The 20463-nt window shown below is 41.9% G+C and overlaps 1 protein-coding gene across 1 annotated transcript in view; it reads left to right on the forward strand.

Annotated features, from left to right (window-relative positions):
• The window catches only part of rpf1 (ribosome production factor 1 homolog), a 42201-nt gene extending 27024 nt beyond the window's left edge, over positions 1-15177 (forward strand). Inside the window, exons 2-9 of the mRNA XM_048539874.1 lie at positions 1481-1537; positions 3694-3774; positions 4215-4310; positions 6064-6217; positions 8108-8190; positions 10106-10287; positions 14030-14156; positions 14837-15177. Of these exons, the coding sequence (XP_048395831.1) occupies positions 1481-1537; positions 3694-3774; positions 4215-4310; positions 6064-6217; positions 8108-8190; positions 10106-10287; positions 14030-14156; positions 14837-14878 (822 nt within the window). The 3' untranslated portion in view covers positions 14879-15177. The remainder of the gene's footprint in view (positions 1-1480; positions 1538-3693; positions 3775-4214; positions 4311-6063; positions 6218-8107; positions 8191-10105; positions 10288-14029; positions 14157-14836) is intronic.
• The last annotated feature ends 5286 nt before the right edge of the window (positions 15178-20463 follow it).

The following is a 20463-nucleotide window of genomic DNA, read 5'->3' on the forward strand; positions in this document are numbered from 1 at the left end:
AGCTCTGCATTCTGTCAATGTCTCGCTGAAGCCTGCAATAGCCCTCAATACTATCAACGGCACCTCCGACCTTTGTGTCATCAGCAAACATACTAACCCACCCCTCAACCTCCTCATCCAAGCCATTTATAAAAACTACAAAGAGCAGAGGCCCAAGAACAGAGCCCTGCGGGACACCACTCAGCACTGACCTCCAGGCAGAATACTTACCATCTACAACCACTCTCTGCCTCCTGTCAGCCAACCAATTCTGAATCCAGACAGCCAAATCACCCTGTATCCCATACCTCCTGACTTTATGAATGAGCCTGCCGTGGGGAACCTTATCAAATGCCTTGCTGAAGTCCATGTACACCGCATCCACTGCTCGACCCTCGTCAACCTGTCTCGTGACTTCCTCAAAGAACTAATTCACTGCTGTCCATGTGCATGTCCAGCAGTCGCTTAAATGTCACTAATGACTCCGCTTCCACAACTTGTTTATGAGGTTGTAGTAACTGACGTGGTCAGCCCTGTTTGGTGAAGCCAAACCTGAATTCTATTGTGGACCAAATCAAATTCCCTCAAAATATATGAAGATGATTCTAAGTAGACCCTAACTTTTTCTTATTTTAAAGGTAGTGTCAGGCATTGTGGTCCAGATGCAATTTGATTGGTCAAACTGCCAGATTTGAAGCTAAACATTACAATTCATATAGTTAAAATACAATAAAAGCAAGAAGATATTGGAAAAGTCAACAAAATAATAGATTATTTAACTACTAAAGAGTAACTGTTCCCATATCGTAATATCCTGTAAACACACCCTTGCCAAAGGCAAATTCAAGAAAATAGATTGTCTCACCGGCAATTCTCTAGTCCAGGAACAAAAGCATTGAGAGAGTGAGTGACAAGGAGAGAATCTTATTTTTAGCCATAACAGAGAGAGGAAAACAGCTTCTACATCCAGTTTCAAGACCCCAGCAACTACTACTGAAAGACTAAAAATCCTCGTTCTGTGGGTGGGGCAAGCACCCATTCAGGGTGCTTCTATGATTCCAACTTTTTGGAAAAAAATCCCCAAGGCCTCATAAGCTGTTTACTTTATGGGTTTTCAGTAGACAGCTGGCTACCTCTGACTTCAAACCTCTCTTTTTAAAAAAAACCCCAAGACAAAATGTGCCTCTTAAAGCCATGGTGTCATCACAATTCCATTGGACTTCCTCAGCACTTAACTACACTTAATGGTTTTCACATTAACTCTCAGGATCATGCCTTTCCCGAAATGTTGACCTTAAGTAATAACCATAGCTGGAGTCCCAACAGGATTTTCCTTCCACTGATCATCTACATTGTGTTTAAGAAGGAACTGAAGCAATTATAGATCAATAGGTAATATTTTGTTTAGCGTTTTGGACAGGTGGAGATGAGGTTGTATTGAACTTTCTGATTTTAGATGGTTCAAACTGATTTATGAACTTAATCTATTGTTATTATTCAGGAGCAACTGGCAGCTAAAAAGAAACGGCAGAAAGAGAGGGAGGCACTTGGAAACAAGGTAACTATAATTTTTTGTATAAGTTCAAAATGTTTCTCTTCTTTAGGATGTGGGCAATGCTGGCAAGACCAGGAATAATTGTTGTGTCCCTAACTGTCCTTGAACTGAGTGGCTGCTCGTGCCATTTCAGAAGGCAGTTAAGAGTCAGTTGCATCACTGTGTCTGGAGTCACGTGTGGACCAGACCTGGCAAGGACAGCAGATTTTCTTCCTGCTGAGGTAACTGTAAACCAGATGGGGTCCTACAACAATTAATGATAGTTTCAGAGATAATAGTCACCATTAATGAGTTTTCAACTTTAATTAAAATTAATTCCAGATTTTGCTTGTTGAATGTTAATTCCTTTACAGCGGTGGTGGGATTTGTTCCTGTTTCCCCAGGGGCATTAGCTTACTAGTCAAGCGACACTTCCGCAGCGCCACTGTTTCCCTGAGGTCGGTTGTGCTGCTCTGCTTCAGTTATGCAGGTAGACTGGAGGAGGTGGCTTTGCTATTGGAATAGAATGCATTTAGCGGAGACTTACCAAGGTTGCATAATGTTGTAAGAGGTTTTGATAGGATAATTAGGGACCAACCAGATCCAGGGGCAGGAGCGTCTGTAACCTTCCTATAAACCATGGCCACAGATACCCCTTTTTAAAGGGTAACCTGAGCTTAATTAATGAGGGGTAATTTTAGAAGTATGAAGACTTGAATGGCCCAGATCTTGATCCAGCTTCACACTTTGTTATCTAGGTAGGAGCAATTTGTGCTTATAACTACTTTAGGAATAAATTATTCATTGTCTCCAGTGGGGACAAATGTAAAGTAATTAGCTAAAGAACTTGAGGTAATATACAGTGAAATATGTTCCAAGATCTGGAGTGCAACAACTGAAAAGGATACAGTTTTGGTAAACCTGTATTCTAAAGGAAATTTGTTAACTTTTGAAGTGGAATTGTTTGCAGGGCTGGGGGTAAAGTGCAGGAGATTAGAACTACTTGAATAGATACCATGAAGAGAATACCAGCACTGAGGGTTCTTCACTACCACCTTCTGTGCTGCATAATTCTATGTTGCTTCTCATTACAAATTTTATTGAATGTAAACACCTTTCATTTGGCATTGAAGGAGCTAGACTGTTTAGCCCAGTTTTATTCACAACTGCCCAAAAAGTACCAAATGAAAACTCAGTATTAAAGTTAGGGTGTTCGGAGCTAGTGCCAAAAAGCAGCTTTCTCAGAGGGTTGTGGAGATCTGAGGGTCCACTCAAAAATTTGCAGAAGTCACTTGACAATTTTAGATGTTTTTGTTTTGTCAATCTGCTCACATGTGACGCATATGTGAGGCAGGTGAGGCTTGACATATGCAGTATGGCTCCACCACGAGAACCCTAAAATTGACAATCTTAAACTGAGTTTGGTGGATTTTCATTAAGACAGTAAGGTCAATTGTTGCTGCTCCAAGTAAATCTTTATTTTTTGGCTTGTTCTGGCTCATTTTTGTACATAGCTGTATCACAGTGGTTGGTTGGGGCAGGCAGCGTAGTTAGGGTGTATTTCCAGGAAAGCAGTGCTGTGTAGTATAGATAATTGGTTTCTACATTTAAGCTGCATAGTAGCTGTTTGGTAATATGGAACACAAATATTGTTTTAAAAAAAAACACATTTTGTCAAAACTTATTGTCTTGCACTATCAGGACAATTCGCAAGGAGCATGCAAAAATAAAGGTACAGAGTATGAGAGGAGATTGCTGACTGAGTGGCAAGTAGACTGGCAGAGATGCTGCCATGGAGAATGCATGAGTTAATATTAATTTCCAAGTTTTGTTTAAATTTTAAATCAGGCAGCCTGGGTGAAACTAGTTATTTCACACTGTGCAGCAGTGACACAAGTGATGTTCACCACAGTGCCGCACAGTGTACTCAAACTGTTTAGATGTGAATGTATGTTGTATTTTGAGTCATTTGTAAGCAATAGGGGAGCTTGCTTTTTTAATTTTGGGAAGGTTTTAATTTTAGGCTCTTCACATGTGAAGGTTTGTGAGGATATCACGAAGCCTAAACTGACTTGTGGGATTGTATGCGATCGTTTTAAAAAGTTAATCCATGAAGTGTGGGTCATTTGCCTTAAAGTGAATGTAACTTAGCTCTTTCTGATTACACCTTTGTGTCCAAGGCACCACCAAAACCAGTCCCAAAGACCATTGAAAACCAACGAGTGTATGATGAAACAACTGTGGACCCAAAAGATGAAGAGGTAATTTTATAACTACTTTCATACACCTTTTCAATCAGTGTAAGAGGCCCCTTCTAGTGTGTTGTCCTTGCTGTATTTTATTTGAAAGCCGAGTATTGCTTGTTATGTTGTCAGGGTTAAACCCCAATTGGCTTCAGCTTAAAATTTTTTAAATCCTTTCACCTAACATTCACTATTTGTCAAAGGGTGAGGTTCACGTGCTTCCTTTTCAGTGGGTGTTGACAAGATTATTGTGTAGTGGCAATGTTTTGATGCTTCCACTTCAATATAGAGGCTAATGTGTGGAAAATGTTTTGATAATAAGAAAGTTTATCTCAAACTGAGAATTAGGCGAGATTGAAGCCAGACAAATATTATCCCCTTGAGTAATCATGCATGCTTTCAGTTGGGAGAATGTACAGACTGTTTGTTTATTTAAACATGAAATCGAACTTCCACAGGTGGCTTTCGATGAAGCAACAGATGAATTTTCTTCCTACTTCAATCGAGAAACAAGTCCGAAGATCCTCATTACCACATCTGACAGACCTCGAGGGGTGTGTGAAAATAAGTACTAACGGGGCAAGAGGTGCCTGTAAAAGGGATGTCAGCGCAGGAGGTGCACTTGTTCGTGTTCCTCCTATGATTCAGCCCTGACAGAAGGTTCACTCTCTAAGTATAAGACTGGTTTCTGACCTGTTATTCCCCCCTCCTCCTTTCACGCCCCCCCCCCCCCCCCCCCCCCACACCAACCTTTCCTCTCTTTCTCTCGCTCTTCTCTATTTCCCCCACCCCACCCACTGGACAATTAGAACTTTGTCCTGAAATCTCCCTCCAGTTTTTGATTCATTCATGGGATCTGCATGCCACTGGCTAAGTCCACGTTTATTAGCGTTGGATAATGACTACATAGTTCCCTCCGGACTAGCTTTAATTCCAGATTCTTATTGAATTGAAATTTCACCATCAGCCCTGGTGGGATTTGAACATGAACCTGGTGTTCTGGGCTATTATTCAAGTGACATCACCACTAGGCCAGACCTTTTCCTCCTTTAAAATCTTCCTAAAATTCATCTCTACCAGCTACCAATCCTTGCTTCTACTTCCATAATTTTGTTTTTATTTTCCTACTCATTTGAAAATGCTAGAATATTTTAGAAATCTGTCACATTTCCCTGTTTTTTCTTTGTTGAGTTTGGTCATTATTATCTATCACACACTGCCCTGGAGAATCTGCCACCTAGAACAGCTGCAGCCCATGCGATGTAAGGACACACGCACTGCTCATGGGGTTACAATTTTCAAGAATTTGCTCTCACAACAATAAAGCAATGACTCAAAAGCTCCAAGTCAGAATGGGTTTGGAGGGAAACATCCAGCTGGTATTTCCAGGCTGTTCTTGTCCTTTTGAGATGGCAGTGATCATGGGTTTGGAATGCGCTGTAGAAGGAGGTTAGGTGAGTTTGTACAATACGTCCTGTGGATGGTACAATCTGCTGTGACTGAATCTCGGTGGTGGCAATCAGACACGTCTGCTGTGTCTTGGATATTAAAAAACAAAGAACTGCAGACGCTGGAAGTCAGAAACAAAAACCAAAATTGTTGGAGAAAACTCAGCAGGTCTGACAGTATCAGTAGAGCGAGAAAGCACAGTAAACATTTCAGGTCCGGCGATCCTCCTTCACTTCTCTTGGATGGTGTTGAGCTCCTTGAGTGTTGTTGGAGCTACAGTCATCCAGGCAAGTGGAGCATTTTCCAACACATTCCTGACTTGCGGCTTAGTAGAACGTAGAACAATACAGTACAGTACAGGCCCTTCAGCCCACGATGATGTGCTGAACTTTTACCCTAAACCTGAGTCTATCTAACCTCCACCCCTACCTTATACTATCATCCATATGCCTATCTAATAGCTGCTTAAATGCCCCTAATGAGGCCGACTCCACTACCCTCTGTGGCAATTTATTCCATGCCCTGACCACACTCTGAGTAAAGAACCTACCTCTTAACCTCTGATGTCTTCCCGATATCTGCCTCTTTCCATTAGTATGGAGGACATTCTTTGAGTCAGGAGGCAAGTTACCCCAGAATTCCTAAAATTCGATCTGGTCAGTTATTTTCCTGCTTGCGTTTATTGTCCATATTATTTGAGCCCCATTGTCATTATGTATCGATCTAGTTTGGGCAGATTCCAGCAAGTTACAGATTCTTAATGTCTCATGTGATTTTAGCACCTAGTCACAATGTCCTTGTTTGTGCCTTCAGCCACTTCATATTTTGCTATTTTGTCCGGGTGATTTTGTCTTTCAGAGAACAGTAAGGTTATGTGAGCAGCTGGCAAAGGTAGTTCCAAACTCTCATGTCTACTACAGGAGGGGATTGGCTCTGAAAAAGATCATACCGCAGTGTGTGACCAGAGAGTTTACAGACTTACTCGTCATCAATGAAGATCGGAAAGTACCGAGTATCTTTTACGTCCGTGGGCTTGTTTTTGAAAACTTAGATGAATTTTCTTCCAGCTTTTTCAGTATTTTGCTTTAAATTCAGACTTGTCACTGTGCGTGTTCATCCACCACGCGTTTTGGGTAATTGCTGATGGTTTCTTTTCTAATGTTGCCTTATGTAGCATGGTGCTAAAATTGTGACTGTCAGTGTAAAAGTGCAATCCGTCACTTTGTAGTATATTTCATCAGCGTAGTTTATTTGAAATGTAAGTGGGAATGCTTGAAACAGACAGACTTTGTCGACTAGCTGTGATAATCTGATTGTGAGGTATTAAGGGGGCATGTTAGACCTTTCAGCTTTGAAAGGAGCAGGTCAGGAACAGAATCAACAGTGCAGGTGCGATCATTTTAAGGCAGAAGTAATTAGTCACGGATCTAATGTGAGATTCAAAGTTTTTTTTATGTTTGGTCACAGAGTGTGAGCATCACTGGTTAGGCAGCATTTATTGCCCAGAAAGAAGTTGAGAGTCGACCACATGCTGTGGGTCTAGAGTCACATATAGCTCAGTCCAGACCAGGCGAGGATGAGATTTCCTTTCCTGAAGGACACTAGTGAACCAGATGGGTTTTTATGACAATCAACAATGGTTTCGTGGCCATTTGTAGATTCTCAAATCCAGATATTTTTGACTGTTAAATGCAAATTCCACCATCTGCTGTGGCAGGATTCAAACCTAGGTCCTCTGAACATGAGCTGAGTTACTGGTTTAATAGTCTAAATTTTGATAATACCACTAAGCCATTGCCTCCCCTTTTATCAGGGTAGGTGGGAGTGTGGAGTTGAGGCATGCAATAGGCTTACTGGGTTAGTCAGCCTAATTTTCATTCATGTGTTTGTATGTTGTAGCCCCGTTGTTACAACCTGTAAAAGCTTGTAAAGTTAAATTTAATATTTTTATCACCACTGAAACAGTCCTAGTTGTTTTTAAGAACAACTACTTCGCTAATTTCCTTCTGTGAGCCCCTCCCTTGCCTGACAAACCTGAAACACCACTCTGTCTCTTTGTGGCTGACACCCTTGCAGCTACAGTATGGCACGTGTAATGTTGTTGGTTTCTTTTCCTGAGTGAGTGAGCTGAGCTGTCCTTGTCAGTACTTGTTATCAAAGATTGTACATGACCTATGAATAAGCATCTTCACCATCACCACCTCTTCTGTAGGGCATTATGCTAAGCAGCATAGCAACTGGGCAAGCGATTCATGACAGCTGTAGGTTGCAAACAGTTCAGAAGCTGAAAGATTAAAATCTAGCGATTGAGAGATTCTCTAGCTGTAAGTTAGATGAGTACCCTCAATGCTGTGGTATGCACAGGAATGACAGTAATGCTTGTGTTCGTATGTCGTGGCTGTAGTATTTCTAGGCTTGAGAAATTTACTGGTTTCCCACAGTATACCAATTCTCTATCGTATTCTCGATAGAATAATAAAATATTCTCTGTATGCACAACCTATTCAGCTTGGTGCCATCGTTCATATGCACATGGGAAGTATGTTGTTGCCCATTGCTAATTGCTGCTTCCAATGACACTCAGCAGTTCAAGGAGTGTATGAACATGCACAATGTTGTTAGGAAGTGAGTTCCATGATCTTTGATACAGCAATTCAGTGTTAAGTATTTAATATTTAACACTGACTGCCCAGTTAATCATTTAGTGACAATTCTGTGTGTAATAATTAAAAGTGGTAGCTGATGATGCTGAAAGTTTGAGTCTCCCAAACCCATTCACTGCCCTGTATGTTAAAAAGCAATCCATCTTGCAGAGATTGAAGAGCAACTTGCTTTCCAGTTCATCATCTTGTGAAGTTTCTTGAAAAAACAAAACACCTACTTCCTTAACCAAGACTGAAAGATGGTTTAATTGTTAGCCACCTTCCCGATGGGCCAACAGCACATTTCAAGATGTCTAGCGTGCGTCTAGCAAAAGAATTGAAGGTGAGACATTGAGGAACCTTGTTTTAGTGTGTACAGGGAATTGCAGAATGGCTTTGCTATCTAACTGTGTTACCTTGTTTGAGCCAATGTTTCATGCTGAATCTCGATGGAATGTTGACATTGCTGGGGTTGTGGGTGTCACTGGCTAGGATAGCATTCGTGGCCCAGTGCTGTGCATCTGCAGTCTTAGTCATACAGCACAGAAACACGCTTTGGTTCAGCCAGGCCATGTCGAAATCTAAAACTAAACTGGTTCTATCTGCCTGTGCTCGGCCTACATCCCTCCAAACATTTCCTTTTCATGAATTTATCCAAATGTGTTTTAAACATTGTAACTGTACCGCCATCCACCACTTCCTCTGGCAGTTCATTTCACACACAAACCACTCTGTTTAAAAAAAAAAGTTACCCCTTGTGTCCTTTTTGTATCTCTCCTCTCACCTTAAGTATATGTCCCTAGCTTTCAACTCACCCACCCTAGAGAAAAGACCCTTGGCATTCACCTTGTCTATGTCCCTCATGATTTTATAAACCCCTGTAAGGTAACCCCCAACATTCCACCCTCCAGTGAAAAAAGCCCCAGCTTTCTAGTCTGTTCTTATTATCTCAAACCTTCCATTCCCAGCAACATCTTGGTAAATCTTTTCTGAAACCTCTTCAGTTTAATAATGCCCTCTCCTAAAAAAGGTGACATGTAGGCCAGACCAAGTATGCACAGATTTCCTTCATTAAAGGACATTAGTGAACCAGATGGGTTTTCATGACAGTTGACATTGATTATATAGTTAAACCTACTCTTTATTCCGGATTTTATTGAATTCAAATTTCACCATCTACTTTGGTGGGATTCAAGCCCCGAGACCATTAGCCTGAAGTTCTACCTTGCTAGTCCAGTGACATTACCAGTATGCCAATGTCTTCGCCAAGCTGCTTCGTGCTAAAGTAATTATTAGTGTAAATGAATATAAACTGAGTGGATTATAGAATTTCATTTTAATTCTTGTCACATTTGAACTTTTCAACCAATATCCCTTAGATAGGGTTAGATAGGGTGGATGGGGAGAGCCTTTTTCCTAGGATGGTGACAGCGAGCACGAGGGGGCACACCTTTAAATTGAAGGGTGAAAGATATAGGACAGATGTCAGAGGTAGTTTCTTTACTCAGAGAGTAGTAAGGGAGTGGAACGCTTTGCCTGCAACGGTAGTAGATTCGCCAACTTTAGGTACATTTAAGTCGTCATTGGACAAGCATATGGATGTACGTGGAATAGTGTAGGTTAGATGGACTTAAGATCGGTATGACAGGTCGGCACAACATCGAGGGCTGAAGGGCCTATACTGTGCTGTGATGTTCTGTGTTCTGCGTTCTAACCAACAGACAATGTGGAATGTTTCGCAAGTTGAAGGTTTGCTGTCTGTCAGTAGACCATTTTTAGACTAAGTTACTGTGTACATGATAGTGGAGAGCATACCCTAAGACTGCTGATCCTCATTGAAGTTTACAGTGCCTGTGTAGTCTGTTTGGATATTTTAATTTATTAAACAGTGATCAATTAAACTATAATATTAACAGGTGCTGGAACCAAAATTGCTGGAGAATCTCAGCTGGGCTGGCAGCATCTTTGGAGAGAAAGCATAGTTAATGTTTAAGTCCAGTGACCCTTCTTCAGAAAAATCAATTAAACCAGTTAACATGGAACAATACAGTGCAGAACAGGCCCTTTGGCCCTCGATGTTGCGCTGACCTGTGAACTAAAATGGCTGAAATGTTTTGTTGGAATAGATTTTTCTTGACATTACTGAAACTTGTTTTTGAAAGAATTATGTGATACTTAATGAGCTATGCATCTTGTTTGGGAACACATTTCAAAAGGAAGGTATAAAACACAAATGTGTGATTTCTTTTCTTTTGCAGAGGAGAGGGAAGGATCCGACAAAACACTCACCAGAAGTGATCCTTAACAATTTCTCTACCCGTCTGGGACACAGCATTGGGAGAATGTTTGCTTCTCTCTTTCCCTACAGTCCACAGTTTGTGGGACGCCAAGTGGCAACTTTTCATAACCAACGTGATTATATCTTCTTCAGATTTCACAGGTACGCCTTAAAACTTATATTTTCAGCAATATTTATTATAATTTATTATAATATTTTTACAAGTCCATGTTAAAGTACGTAAGCAAGACAAAAATAATACAGTAAGAATTGGATAAAATGTAACACTATAGATTGGGTGTGTATTGCTGAGAAAAAGATATTTTATAGAAGTTATACATCTTGCATTCTTGAGGATAATTCACAATATGTCATTAATGTCAAATTGTCCTAATGAGAGCAAGGCAAAATGTATTTTTTCAGCATTAATACAGATATTTTTAATTAGTCTGTTTAGACACGCCATAACACACCTCCAAATCAGATGGAACTTGAATTTAGGTCTTCTGGCCCATAGGTAGAGATGCTACCACTACACCACAAAAATCCCCTGCAAGTGCACTACTATACAGTGGTGGGTTCATTGTCATTTTGAAATTGTAGACCCAGAGGGCAAGAACGCAACTGAAATCTGAACAGAAAGCAGAAGTTCTCAGTTTACAAACAGACGTTCCAATAAAAACATCCCATGCTGCTGAATTAAACCACTGTCTTTTCCTTTCAGATTATGGTGGTACAATCCAGAAGGCTCTTCTAGAAGGTTTTTATTTCATTTTTGGGGGTTAGCTCATTGCTGGCAAGGCCTGTAATTATTGCCCATCCCTAACTGCTCTTTGTAAGGTGGTGGCGAGAGGCTACCTTGAATGCTGTATTCCATGGTGTAATGGCTCTTGTTGTTAATAGTACACAAGTGAGCTTGATGAACCCTGACATTTTCAACCATTGAGGTCAGTTAATGAATGCATTTGCAAAAGTCTGTCTGTGTATTTTTAACACTGGAATAAAATATTTAATGAACAAAAACATGAATTTATATTATACTTGACAAAACCATTTACAAACATCATAAACAGATTCAAAACCTCACTAATTCATCCAGAACAGAAACAGACCTTTCAGTCCTACCAGTCCACGCCAACCATAATCCCAAACTAAACTTGTCCCACTCACTTGTGCTTGGCCCATACCCGTCCAAACATTTCTTATCCATGTACTCATTTAAATGTCTTTTAAACTTGTAAATGTTCCTGCATCTACCACCTTCTCTGGCACTTGATTCCACACATGAATGACTGAGTAAAAATAAACCTTGTCCCTCATGTCTTTTTAAAATCTTCCTCCTCTCACCTTAAAAATATGCCCCGTAAACTTGAAATCCCCCTCAGTAAAAAAATTCCACCATTCACCTTATCCATACCCCTCATGATTTTATAAACCTCTATAAGGTTAGCACTCAACCTTCCACACTCCAGTGGGAAAAGCCCCAGCCCCTCCTTGTAACTCATACCCTCCATTCCAGCAGCATTCTGGTAAATCTGAGAGATAGTAGGAACTGCACATGCTGGAGAATCTGAGATAACAAGGTGTGGAGCCAAATGAACACAGCAGGCCAAGCAGCATCAGAAGAGCAGGAAAGCTGATGTTTTGGGTCTGGACCCTTCTTCAGAAATGGGGGAGGGGAAGGGGAAGGGGACTCAAATAAATAGAGGGCGGGGGGAGGCGGATGGGAGGTTGATAAAGGAGCAGATAGGTGGACAGGGGGTGGACAAGTCAAGGAGGTAGAGATAGAGCCAGTAAAGGTGACTGTAGGTGGGCAGTTAGGAGGGGGGGTTGGTCAATCAAGGAAAGATGGACAGGTCAAGGAGGCGTGTATGAGGTTGGTAAGTAGGTGGTGGGGATTGGTCAGTGAGGTGGGACGAGCAAATAGGTGGGGGAAACCTCTCCCTCCCATTCCTTAGACGACATGTCCATCCTGGGCTGCCTCCAGTGCCACACTGCTGCCACCCGAAGGTTGCAGGAACAGAAACTCATATTCCGCTCGGGAACCCTGCAGCCCAATGGTATCAATGTGGACTTCACAAGCTTCAAAATCTCCCCTTCCCACACCGCATCCCAAACCCAGCCCAGCTCTTCTCCGCCTCTTTGACCTGTCCATCTTTTCTCCCACCTATTTGCTCCTCCCACTTCACTGACCACCCTCCACCCCCACATCTAACCTACCAGCCTCATCCCTGCCTCCTCGACCTGTCTGTCTTCCCTTAACTGACCAACCCCCCATCCTAATTCCTCCACCTACATTCCCCTTTACTTGCTCTATCCCTGCCTCCTTGACCTGTCCATCTTCTCTCCACCTATCTGCTCCTTTATCCACTTCCATCCACCTTCCCCACTGTCTTTATTTATTTCAAAGTTCCCTTTCCCTCCCTCATTTCTGAAGAAGGGTCCAGACTTAGAACGTCAGCTTTCCTGCTCCCCTGACGCTGCCTGGCCTATTCTGGTAAATCTCTCCTGAACCCTCTCCAGTTTAATTATATCCTTGCTATAACAGGGAAGCCAGAGCTGGACTTGGTACTCTAGAAGAGGCCTCACCAACGTCTTGTACAACTTCAACATGATGTCCAAACTCCTATACTCAAAGGTCTGAGCAATGAAGGCAAGCCTGCCAACGCTGGCTCAGCCCCCCCTGTCTATATGACTCAAGTTTCAAAGAATTATGTACCTTTCATTAATCATCAATTCCATTTGTCCCAGTAATATACTTATAAATACCAAACCCAACAAAGACTTATTCTGTTTCCACATTGAGTCCTTACTCAGGCTGGTACGGCTTCTTTCAGGTAATTTCTTTTGACGCGTTTTCTTCAGCAGTTATCTCTCTGAGACTCCTACAATAAACTCAGAGTTAAACTCGCTAATACGTTAATCGAAGAGCAGAAGTTTTCAGCTGTTACAGGATTTGTTTTTAACCCTCAAGCTTCCACTGTCTGGTATACAGACATACAAATTGACAGGCTCCCTTTTCGGATTTTTGCATGACCTTGCACTTGTCGTTAGTCAATAGCACCATTTTTTTTCCCCCACTTTTTCCATTTTTCCATTGAATACTTAACCCTGTCCCTTCACATTACAGGTTATAAAACCTCATTGAAATTGTCTGTGTGACAGACCTCCAAATGTTTCAGCACCAAGCTCACAAGAAAGACTCAGAATTAAAACTAAAAGCATGTTTGCCTCTTAAGGAAAAATGTAAAATGTTAGTTGAAGTTGTACAGTGTTCCTAACAATGGGGAATAAATACACCTACTGCACGGGATGGGTGATAAAAATATGAACTAGGAAACTCAGCCCCTCAAGCTTGCTGTGTCATTTAATATGGTCATAGCTGATCGCACCTTGGCCTCAGGTTCACTTTCCTCCCCACTCTGCATAACCTTTAATCCCCAGTACAGAAGCTGGTTCTGCTAGTGATGCCCACATCCTATAAGATGTTAAGAATTTTCTAGGGTCTAGACACAGAGAGGGGCGAGTGATCCAATACTCTGTAAATTACTTTATGTAAACTTTCACCTCCATATTATGCACCACCTTGACAATATTGCTGCTCCCTTGCAGTCACTGTGTGTAAACCTTGGAACCCCCTTCCATCATTTAGGGTTAGCCTACTGTTTACCGCACCAATTTAAGAAGCAGCTCACTGCTATTTTGTCGCATGCAGTTAGGAATGAGCAGTAAAATGTGGGCTCAGCCAGTAATGCTCACATCTTGTGAAGGAGTAAAACATGGGACTCTCCTCATCCCCTCCTCCCAAGAACCTGTCTAGTGCACTTGTTTTCACTGGAGGAACTGCGCTGAACTGATACCTGGAGTGATTTAGAGCCAGATGCTAACTGTTTTTATTTTAAAGGTACATATTTAAAAATGAGAAGAAAGTGGGCCTTCAAGAACTTGGACCACGTTTCACACTGAAGCTGAGATCTTTACAGAAAGGGACCTTTGATTCAAAGTATGGAGAATACGAATGGGTTCATAAGGTCAGCTATCGAGGTTTCTTTTATGGCTTGGACAACATTTACTGTGAGCTAGTCTGTTTGGAAGGGTTAGCAGACATTATTTTGCATTTAATTTTAACCCTGTAATCCAATTGATCCTTTTAATGATCTGTTCGCTGCCTCTAATCACTCAAAGCTGCTGTAAATGTAATTTAAGATATTTTTATAAGGATTGAGAATATCTATGTAAGGGTTACAGTACGTTTGATCATGTAAATTACTTCATTATGTCATTTCATTGTAATGTGGGGGTCAGGATTTGAAAGCTTGCTGCTATCAACATTATGGTCATGTATATTGTTCAGAATAATTTGGTCATTTGAGCCTCTTGGGATTAAAGCTTGCAAGTTGGAGCAAGTAAGGCCATTGAAGACACATTTTGAAATGTTAGTGTTTCACATTATTATGCTCCAGTGGTTCAAGAATGGATAATGGGAAGGTGTTTCGTCAGTTCCACAGTGCTGTAAATCCTTCAACTGTTGGATAGAATGCAAAAATGTGCAATGTATGAACTAGCTGAGCGGAGGTGTTTAATGCCTTTTTTAGTTGAGGAATGAATCCACAAACTGGGACGAGGAGATTTACCTGTCACATAGTGTACGCAGGGTTTTATTTTTTATTGTATGCTGTCGCTGATCTGTGTTGCTTTTCTGTCTCTTCAGCGTCGTGAAATGGATACGAGTCGAAGGAAGTTTCACTTGTAAAGCCAGACTTTGCGGAACTGGTTGACACCATGACGCAGGTTCCTTGGCAGCACTGCTTTTACACATCTTTGGAGTTTAGATATTCTGCAAACAACTTAAACAGTCCTCAATTTTATCTATAGGTGACGTCAACTAGAATCTTCAAAAATAAATTCTGGATGAGCTGGTTGCTGCAATCCCATAGTATTGTCTCTGTTGAGAAATGTTATATTCTCAAATTTGTACATTCTTCCTTACAGCCTTATCTACAATAAAGGCGTCTTTGTATATGTACTTGTGTAAAGGCATTAAAGTTTTAGAGCAATTAAATTGAACTATTTCTTTGAGTATATCCATCCAGAGTTGTGTTTCATGCTGTTCACCTTACAAGTTGGGTCAATATGCATTTGTTTCATATCGCACACTTTAACCCTTTCAAGGCACCACCAAGTTTACAAAGTCCTTTATTCCTAAGATCCACCAACTTCCAAAGGATATTTCACAGGAGAAATTTCAAATAGTATTTCAGATAATCTTGGGAATCATATTTTACGGAGTCAGCCAGGTATGGAGTTGGATGAACACAGCAGGCCAAGCACAGTCACAAGAGCAGGAAGGCTGACGTTTCGGGCCTAGGCCCTTCTTCAGAGGGTTTTTCCTAGGGTTGAAGTTTCCATTACAAGGGGGCGCAGGTTCAAGGTGAGAGGGGGAAAGCTTAAGGGAGATTTACGAGGGATTTTTCATGCAGAGGTTGGGAAGAGCCTGGACTGCCAGAGGAGGTGGTGGATACGAGCACGTTGGTGACATTTAAGTGGCACCTCGATGGTTACATGACTAAGGAGGAATAGAGGGATACAGACCAAATAAGGGCAGAAGGTTTGTGTTTTAGTTTAGACGGCATGATGGTTGGCATAGGCTTGGAGGGCCGAAGGGCCTGTTCCTGTGCTGTTCTTCATCTTTGTTTAAGCAAAGATACTGAGGGATATGGGCCAAAGGCGGGTATGTGGAGTCAGGCCACAGATCAGCCATGATTCCCAATGAGTGGTGGAACAAGTTTGAGGGACTGAATGGCATATTCCTGTTCCTATGTTACTGTTTAAACCTCCCTTTCTCCCGCTGACAAAAATGGGACCTGTCAGAAACGAAAGCAGGACTTCAACATTAGGCTCTGCCTGCTTTTTTTCAAAGGTATCTAGGGTAAGCTTTCCTCACCCTGACTCTCTGTGGAAGCTTATTTCACACTGATTGATAAGATTCCAGATTCATGCATGTATCTGGGATTAAGATGCAAGTTTTCAGCCCCTTACGTACAAAAAGATATACTGGCATTGGAAGCAGTCCAGGGAAGGTTGATTCCAGAAATGGTGAGACTATCCTGTAGGGGAGGGGGGCCACTGTGGCTCAGCACTACTGCCTCACAATGGGTTTCTTCCAGGTGCTCCAGTTACCTCCCACAGACCAAAGATGCACAGGTTAGGGGATTGGCCATGCTAAATTGCCCACAGTGTCCATGGATTTGCAGGCTAGGTGGGTTAGCTATGGGGATGGGTCTGGGTGGGATGCCATTCAGAGGGTCTGTGCAGACTTCATGGACTGAGGGTTCTGCACTGTAGGGGTTCTACAATTCATAAGGCTGGGCCTGTACTCACTTGAATAAAGAAGAATGCAGGGCGACCTTATTGAAATACAATAGTCTTAATGGACTAGACATGGTGAACGCTGAGAGGTTGCTTCCCCTTATGGGAGAGGCTACGACACGAGGACACAATCTCAGAATAAGTGGTTGTATATTTAAGACACATGATGAGGAATTCCTTCTGAGGTTTGGTGAATTTGTGGAGAGAACTGGAGAGATTGTGTTGGTAAGTTCCACTTGTAGAGCCAGACTTCCATCGACTTTGATCAAAGCTGTGATGAAGGTTCTTTGATGGCACGTTGTTGGATTTCAGTCCTCAGTTTTTATCCAAAGCTCGTGTCAACTGAAATCTTTGAAAATAAATTCTGCAGGAGCTGGTTAGTGCACTCCATTAAGAAATGTTAGTTTGTGACATTTGGACACTTCCTTAGAACCTGCTCCAAAATAGAGGCCTCAAGGTATATGTACTTGTGCAAAGGGATTAAAGTTTTGGATAAATTAACTTATTTGAAAGAAGGCTGCGACAGGGAGATTTTTCATTAGCGAGAGAATCAAGGGTTATGGAGAAAAGGCAGGAAAGTGAAATTGAGGATTGTCAGATCAGCCATGATCTCATTGAATGATGGAACATTCTCAACAGGCTGAATGGCCACATCTGTTCCTATGTCATGGTCTGATCCTCAGAAAATAAAAGATAAAGTCATCATGGTCCTCCCAAACCACAGAACTGCTCTCTCCTTAGCAAGGGACAACTGGTGGTAGTTTAACCTGAGGGTCACCACGTCCCAGGTGAGGAGAGAGGTTGAGAAGGAGAGTCCTTTGCAGAACTTCAGCCTGAGTGGGAATTAAAGAAATATGTGCCTATAGAATCAAGTAAATGATGTGTTTATTTAAGTTGTATATTACTAGCGGGCACTTTTGGACCCAGTCAGAGTAAAACTGTCCCTCTGCTCAGTTGTACGTGGTCTCAACTGAAGTTTCACAAAATCACCAAGCCCATGCAAGTCATGGTGCAGCCAGTATGGGGCGTTAGTGTGAAGGGCCTTGTGCTGCAGCAGTAGTGTCCCTACCTCTGAGCCAGGAGGGCTTGGTTCAAGAACTGCCTGCTCCAGAGGATCTTTTCCCCCCTCTATTCATTTACTAGATGAGGGTGTCGCTGGCCAGGCAGCATTTATTGCCCATCCCTAATTGCCCAGAGGGCATTTAAGAGTCAACCACATTGCTGTGGGTCTGGAGTCACATGTAGGCCAGACCAGGTAAGGATAACAGTTTCCTTCCCTCAAAGACATCAGTGAACCAGTTGGGTTTTTCCTAACAATCGACAATGGATTCATGGTCATCATTAGACTCTTAATTCCAGATTCAGATTCAAATTCCACCATTTGCCTTGATGGGGTTTGAACCCAAGTCCCCAGAACATTATCTGAGTCTCTGGATTAACAGCCCAGCAATAATACCACTAGGCCATCACCTCCCTATGAGGTGCGTGAGATTCAATCTCTGAACAGAGTGATTAGGAAAATATGTAGGTGTGATTAAATGACAACACTTAAATAAGTTCTTTTTTGGAGGCAAAGTAGTGGGAACTTTTATTTCTGAAATGGGAGTGCTTGATGTTTACAAAAGTTAGCTGAACTGAAAGATTAACATTTTCCTCAGTGAGAAGGGAAATCAAGCAAAAAATCAATGTCAAATACTCTCAAGGAGCAGATGGATTGAATACTGAATGTTTCTAAAGCAATCCAGGCCCACGCAACTGTTCTACAGAAAATAAATTAGCTTTACACTCCCTTTAACACCATTTCAGTTGAAAATGAGACTGCAGTCCAGGCAGTCCCTTGTTTGTGAATGGGTTCCATTCTAGATTTGTACACAAATTGGAACACAGTCCAGGAAACAACAAAATAGCCATTTGTAAGTACAGAAAATGTTCGTATGTCAGGTCTTTAAAATTATACCCATGTGTGGGATCACACTGGTCCATACCAGTGTTTGTAAATCGGACATTTTCAAATTGGAGATTACAAGAGATTAACTACTAAGGATTAGTTTGTGGTTTGATAGGACCTCACATTCTACAGAAAGTGGAGGGAAGCAGTGACGAGATTGAATTCAGTTCTGTATATACTCACTCACCTCAAGAAACACAGGCTTGTGGTGGCAGCAAATTGGCAATGCAAGAGGCGAAGTTACAAATGGGGCAAATCAGCATTTGTGTTCACGCCCCTGCATTTCCAAACATCCTGAACTGTTGCTCAGGTAATTCTGTGGATATTGGAGCAGCAATGCTCAGCTTTATCTTCAGAACATGCTTGAAGGCTCCAAGTTGGTGGGGAGAAGCACAGGGAATACAGAGGGCAGAGAAGATACAGGGAAAGGAGGTATGAGGGCAGGGGATACAGGAGAGGACAAGAGATACAGAGGGTGGAGAGGATACAGAGGGAAGACAGTACAGAGGGTTGCTAGGATATGGGGGCAGGAAATACAGAGGAGGGCCAGGAGAGGCAGAGTGGTATGTGAGCAGGAGTTACTGCTGGTGATGGTTTGGAAGCAGGAGCTGGCATGATGCTGGGATATCTGGAGGAACTGATCAAAGATCCAAGCACAAGAAGGATCTTAAGGATCACGAGAAGGGGCTGAACACATTCTTTTCTTGCGGCTAGAAAGCACCGAGGATGGCAGATTCCAACACTGACCCTTTCAGACAGTAAATAAAGCTAACCAATTGCAGCAAAAGCTGCGGAAATCTCAACACGACAAGCCACCTTTCAGAGGAATATATCATCATGTTGCACTGAGTGATTTTATAAACAGCACCCACTGCAGTTCAGCTCCATAGCTAAAAGCTAATACCAATCCATTACCTTAAAAACCCTCAATTTCACTGATGTTTTGTGATGTTGAGGTATTAAGAGTCTCCAAGCCTGACCTCCTTTCAGGACTAACATTCCACTGTGTTCTTGCCCACTCGTTGTATCCTTTATTTATAGTTCAAACCTCAAGATGTAGGAACAGAAGTGGGCCACTCAGCCCATCATGCCTGTTCTGCCATGCAATGAGATCACGGCTGCTCCGATGACCCTCAACTCCACTTTCTGTGATAAGAGAAGTAACTATTTCTAAGCAAAGGCACTATTTCACAGCTCGATTCAACTTCCCCGGAACCACTGATCATTTCTTTCCAGCTCTTCTATTTTTGAAGTACGAACAGTATTGCCTTTTATAATAACCTCCCCTGCCCACAAACACTACTTTCCCACATTGACTTGCAGCTGTTATTATGAGCAACTTGCAGCCTGCCAATATTACCCTTTCATATTTGCAAACTTCACATGATTGCATCCCTATTGCTCATGATATGCCAAAAGTCAGTGCCTGTAGGAGAATACTCATTACTGTCATTGCCAAACCTTAATTTAAGCCATTTCCTTTAACAATTACTCCATTGCCTCATGATGGGTCCCCAGCACAAACAGCTGGCCTCGGTGGGAGGGCGTTGGTTGCACAGTGGACCCCCGCCCTCGGGGTGAGGCCCCCAGCGTTGACCCATCTGCCCCATGTGCTATTTCTCTCTCTCTCTGCTTTAGAATGATTGTATGCTGAACTTCTAACCTTACTACTTTATTTTTCTAACTTATACCTAAGGTTTTGTACCCAGACACCTTTGTACCTAAGATGGCTCCAGAAACGGTTACTTTATAAAGATTTTGCTGTACTCCTGTATCTCTGTATTTGACCACACGTGAAAATAAAACCTACTATCAGTTCTGTTTCTGCATCATTTCAAACAAGCTTTTATTTTCTGTAATATCACTGTAATACTTGATTTTCTTTTCACTATCTCATGGCCCTTGGTTTAAAACAAAATCTTAATACTTTGCTGACAATATATAGGAAATAGCCATCACTTTGGCGAGCTCATATTCATTCACCTTTACAACTATAATCCTTTCCAGCTGATGTATTTCAA

This window comes from Stegostoma tigrinum, chromosome 8 (assembly GCF_030684315.1).
Source record: "Stegostoma tigrinum isolate sSteTig4 chromosome 8, sSteTig4.hap1, whole genome shotgun sequence".
NCBI lineage: Eukaryota > Metazoa > Chordata > Chondrichthyes > Orectolobiformes > Stegostomatidae > Stegostoma > Stegostoma tigrinum.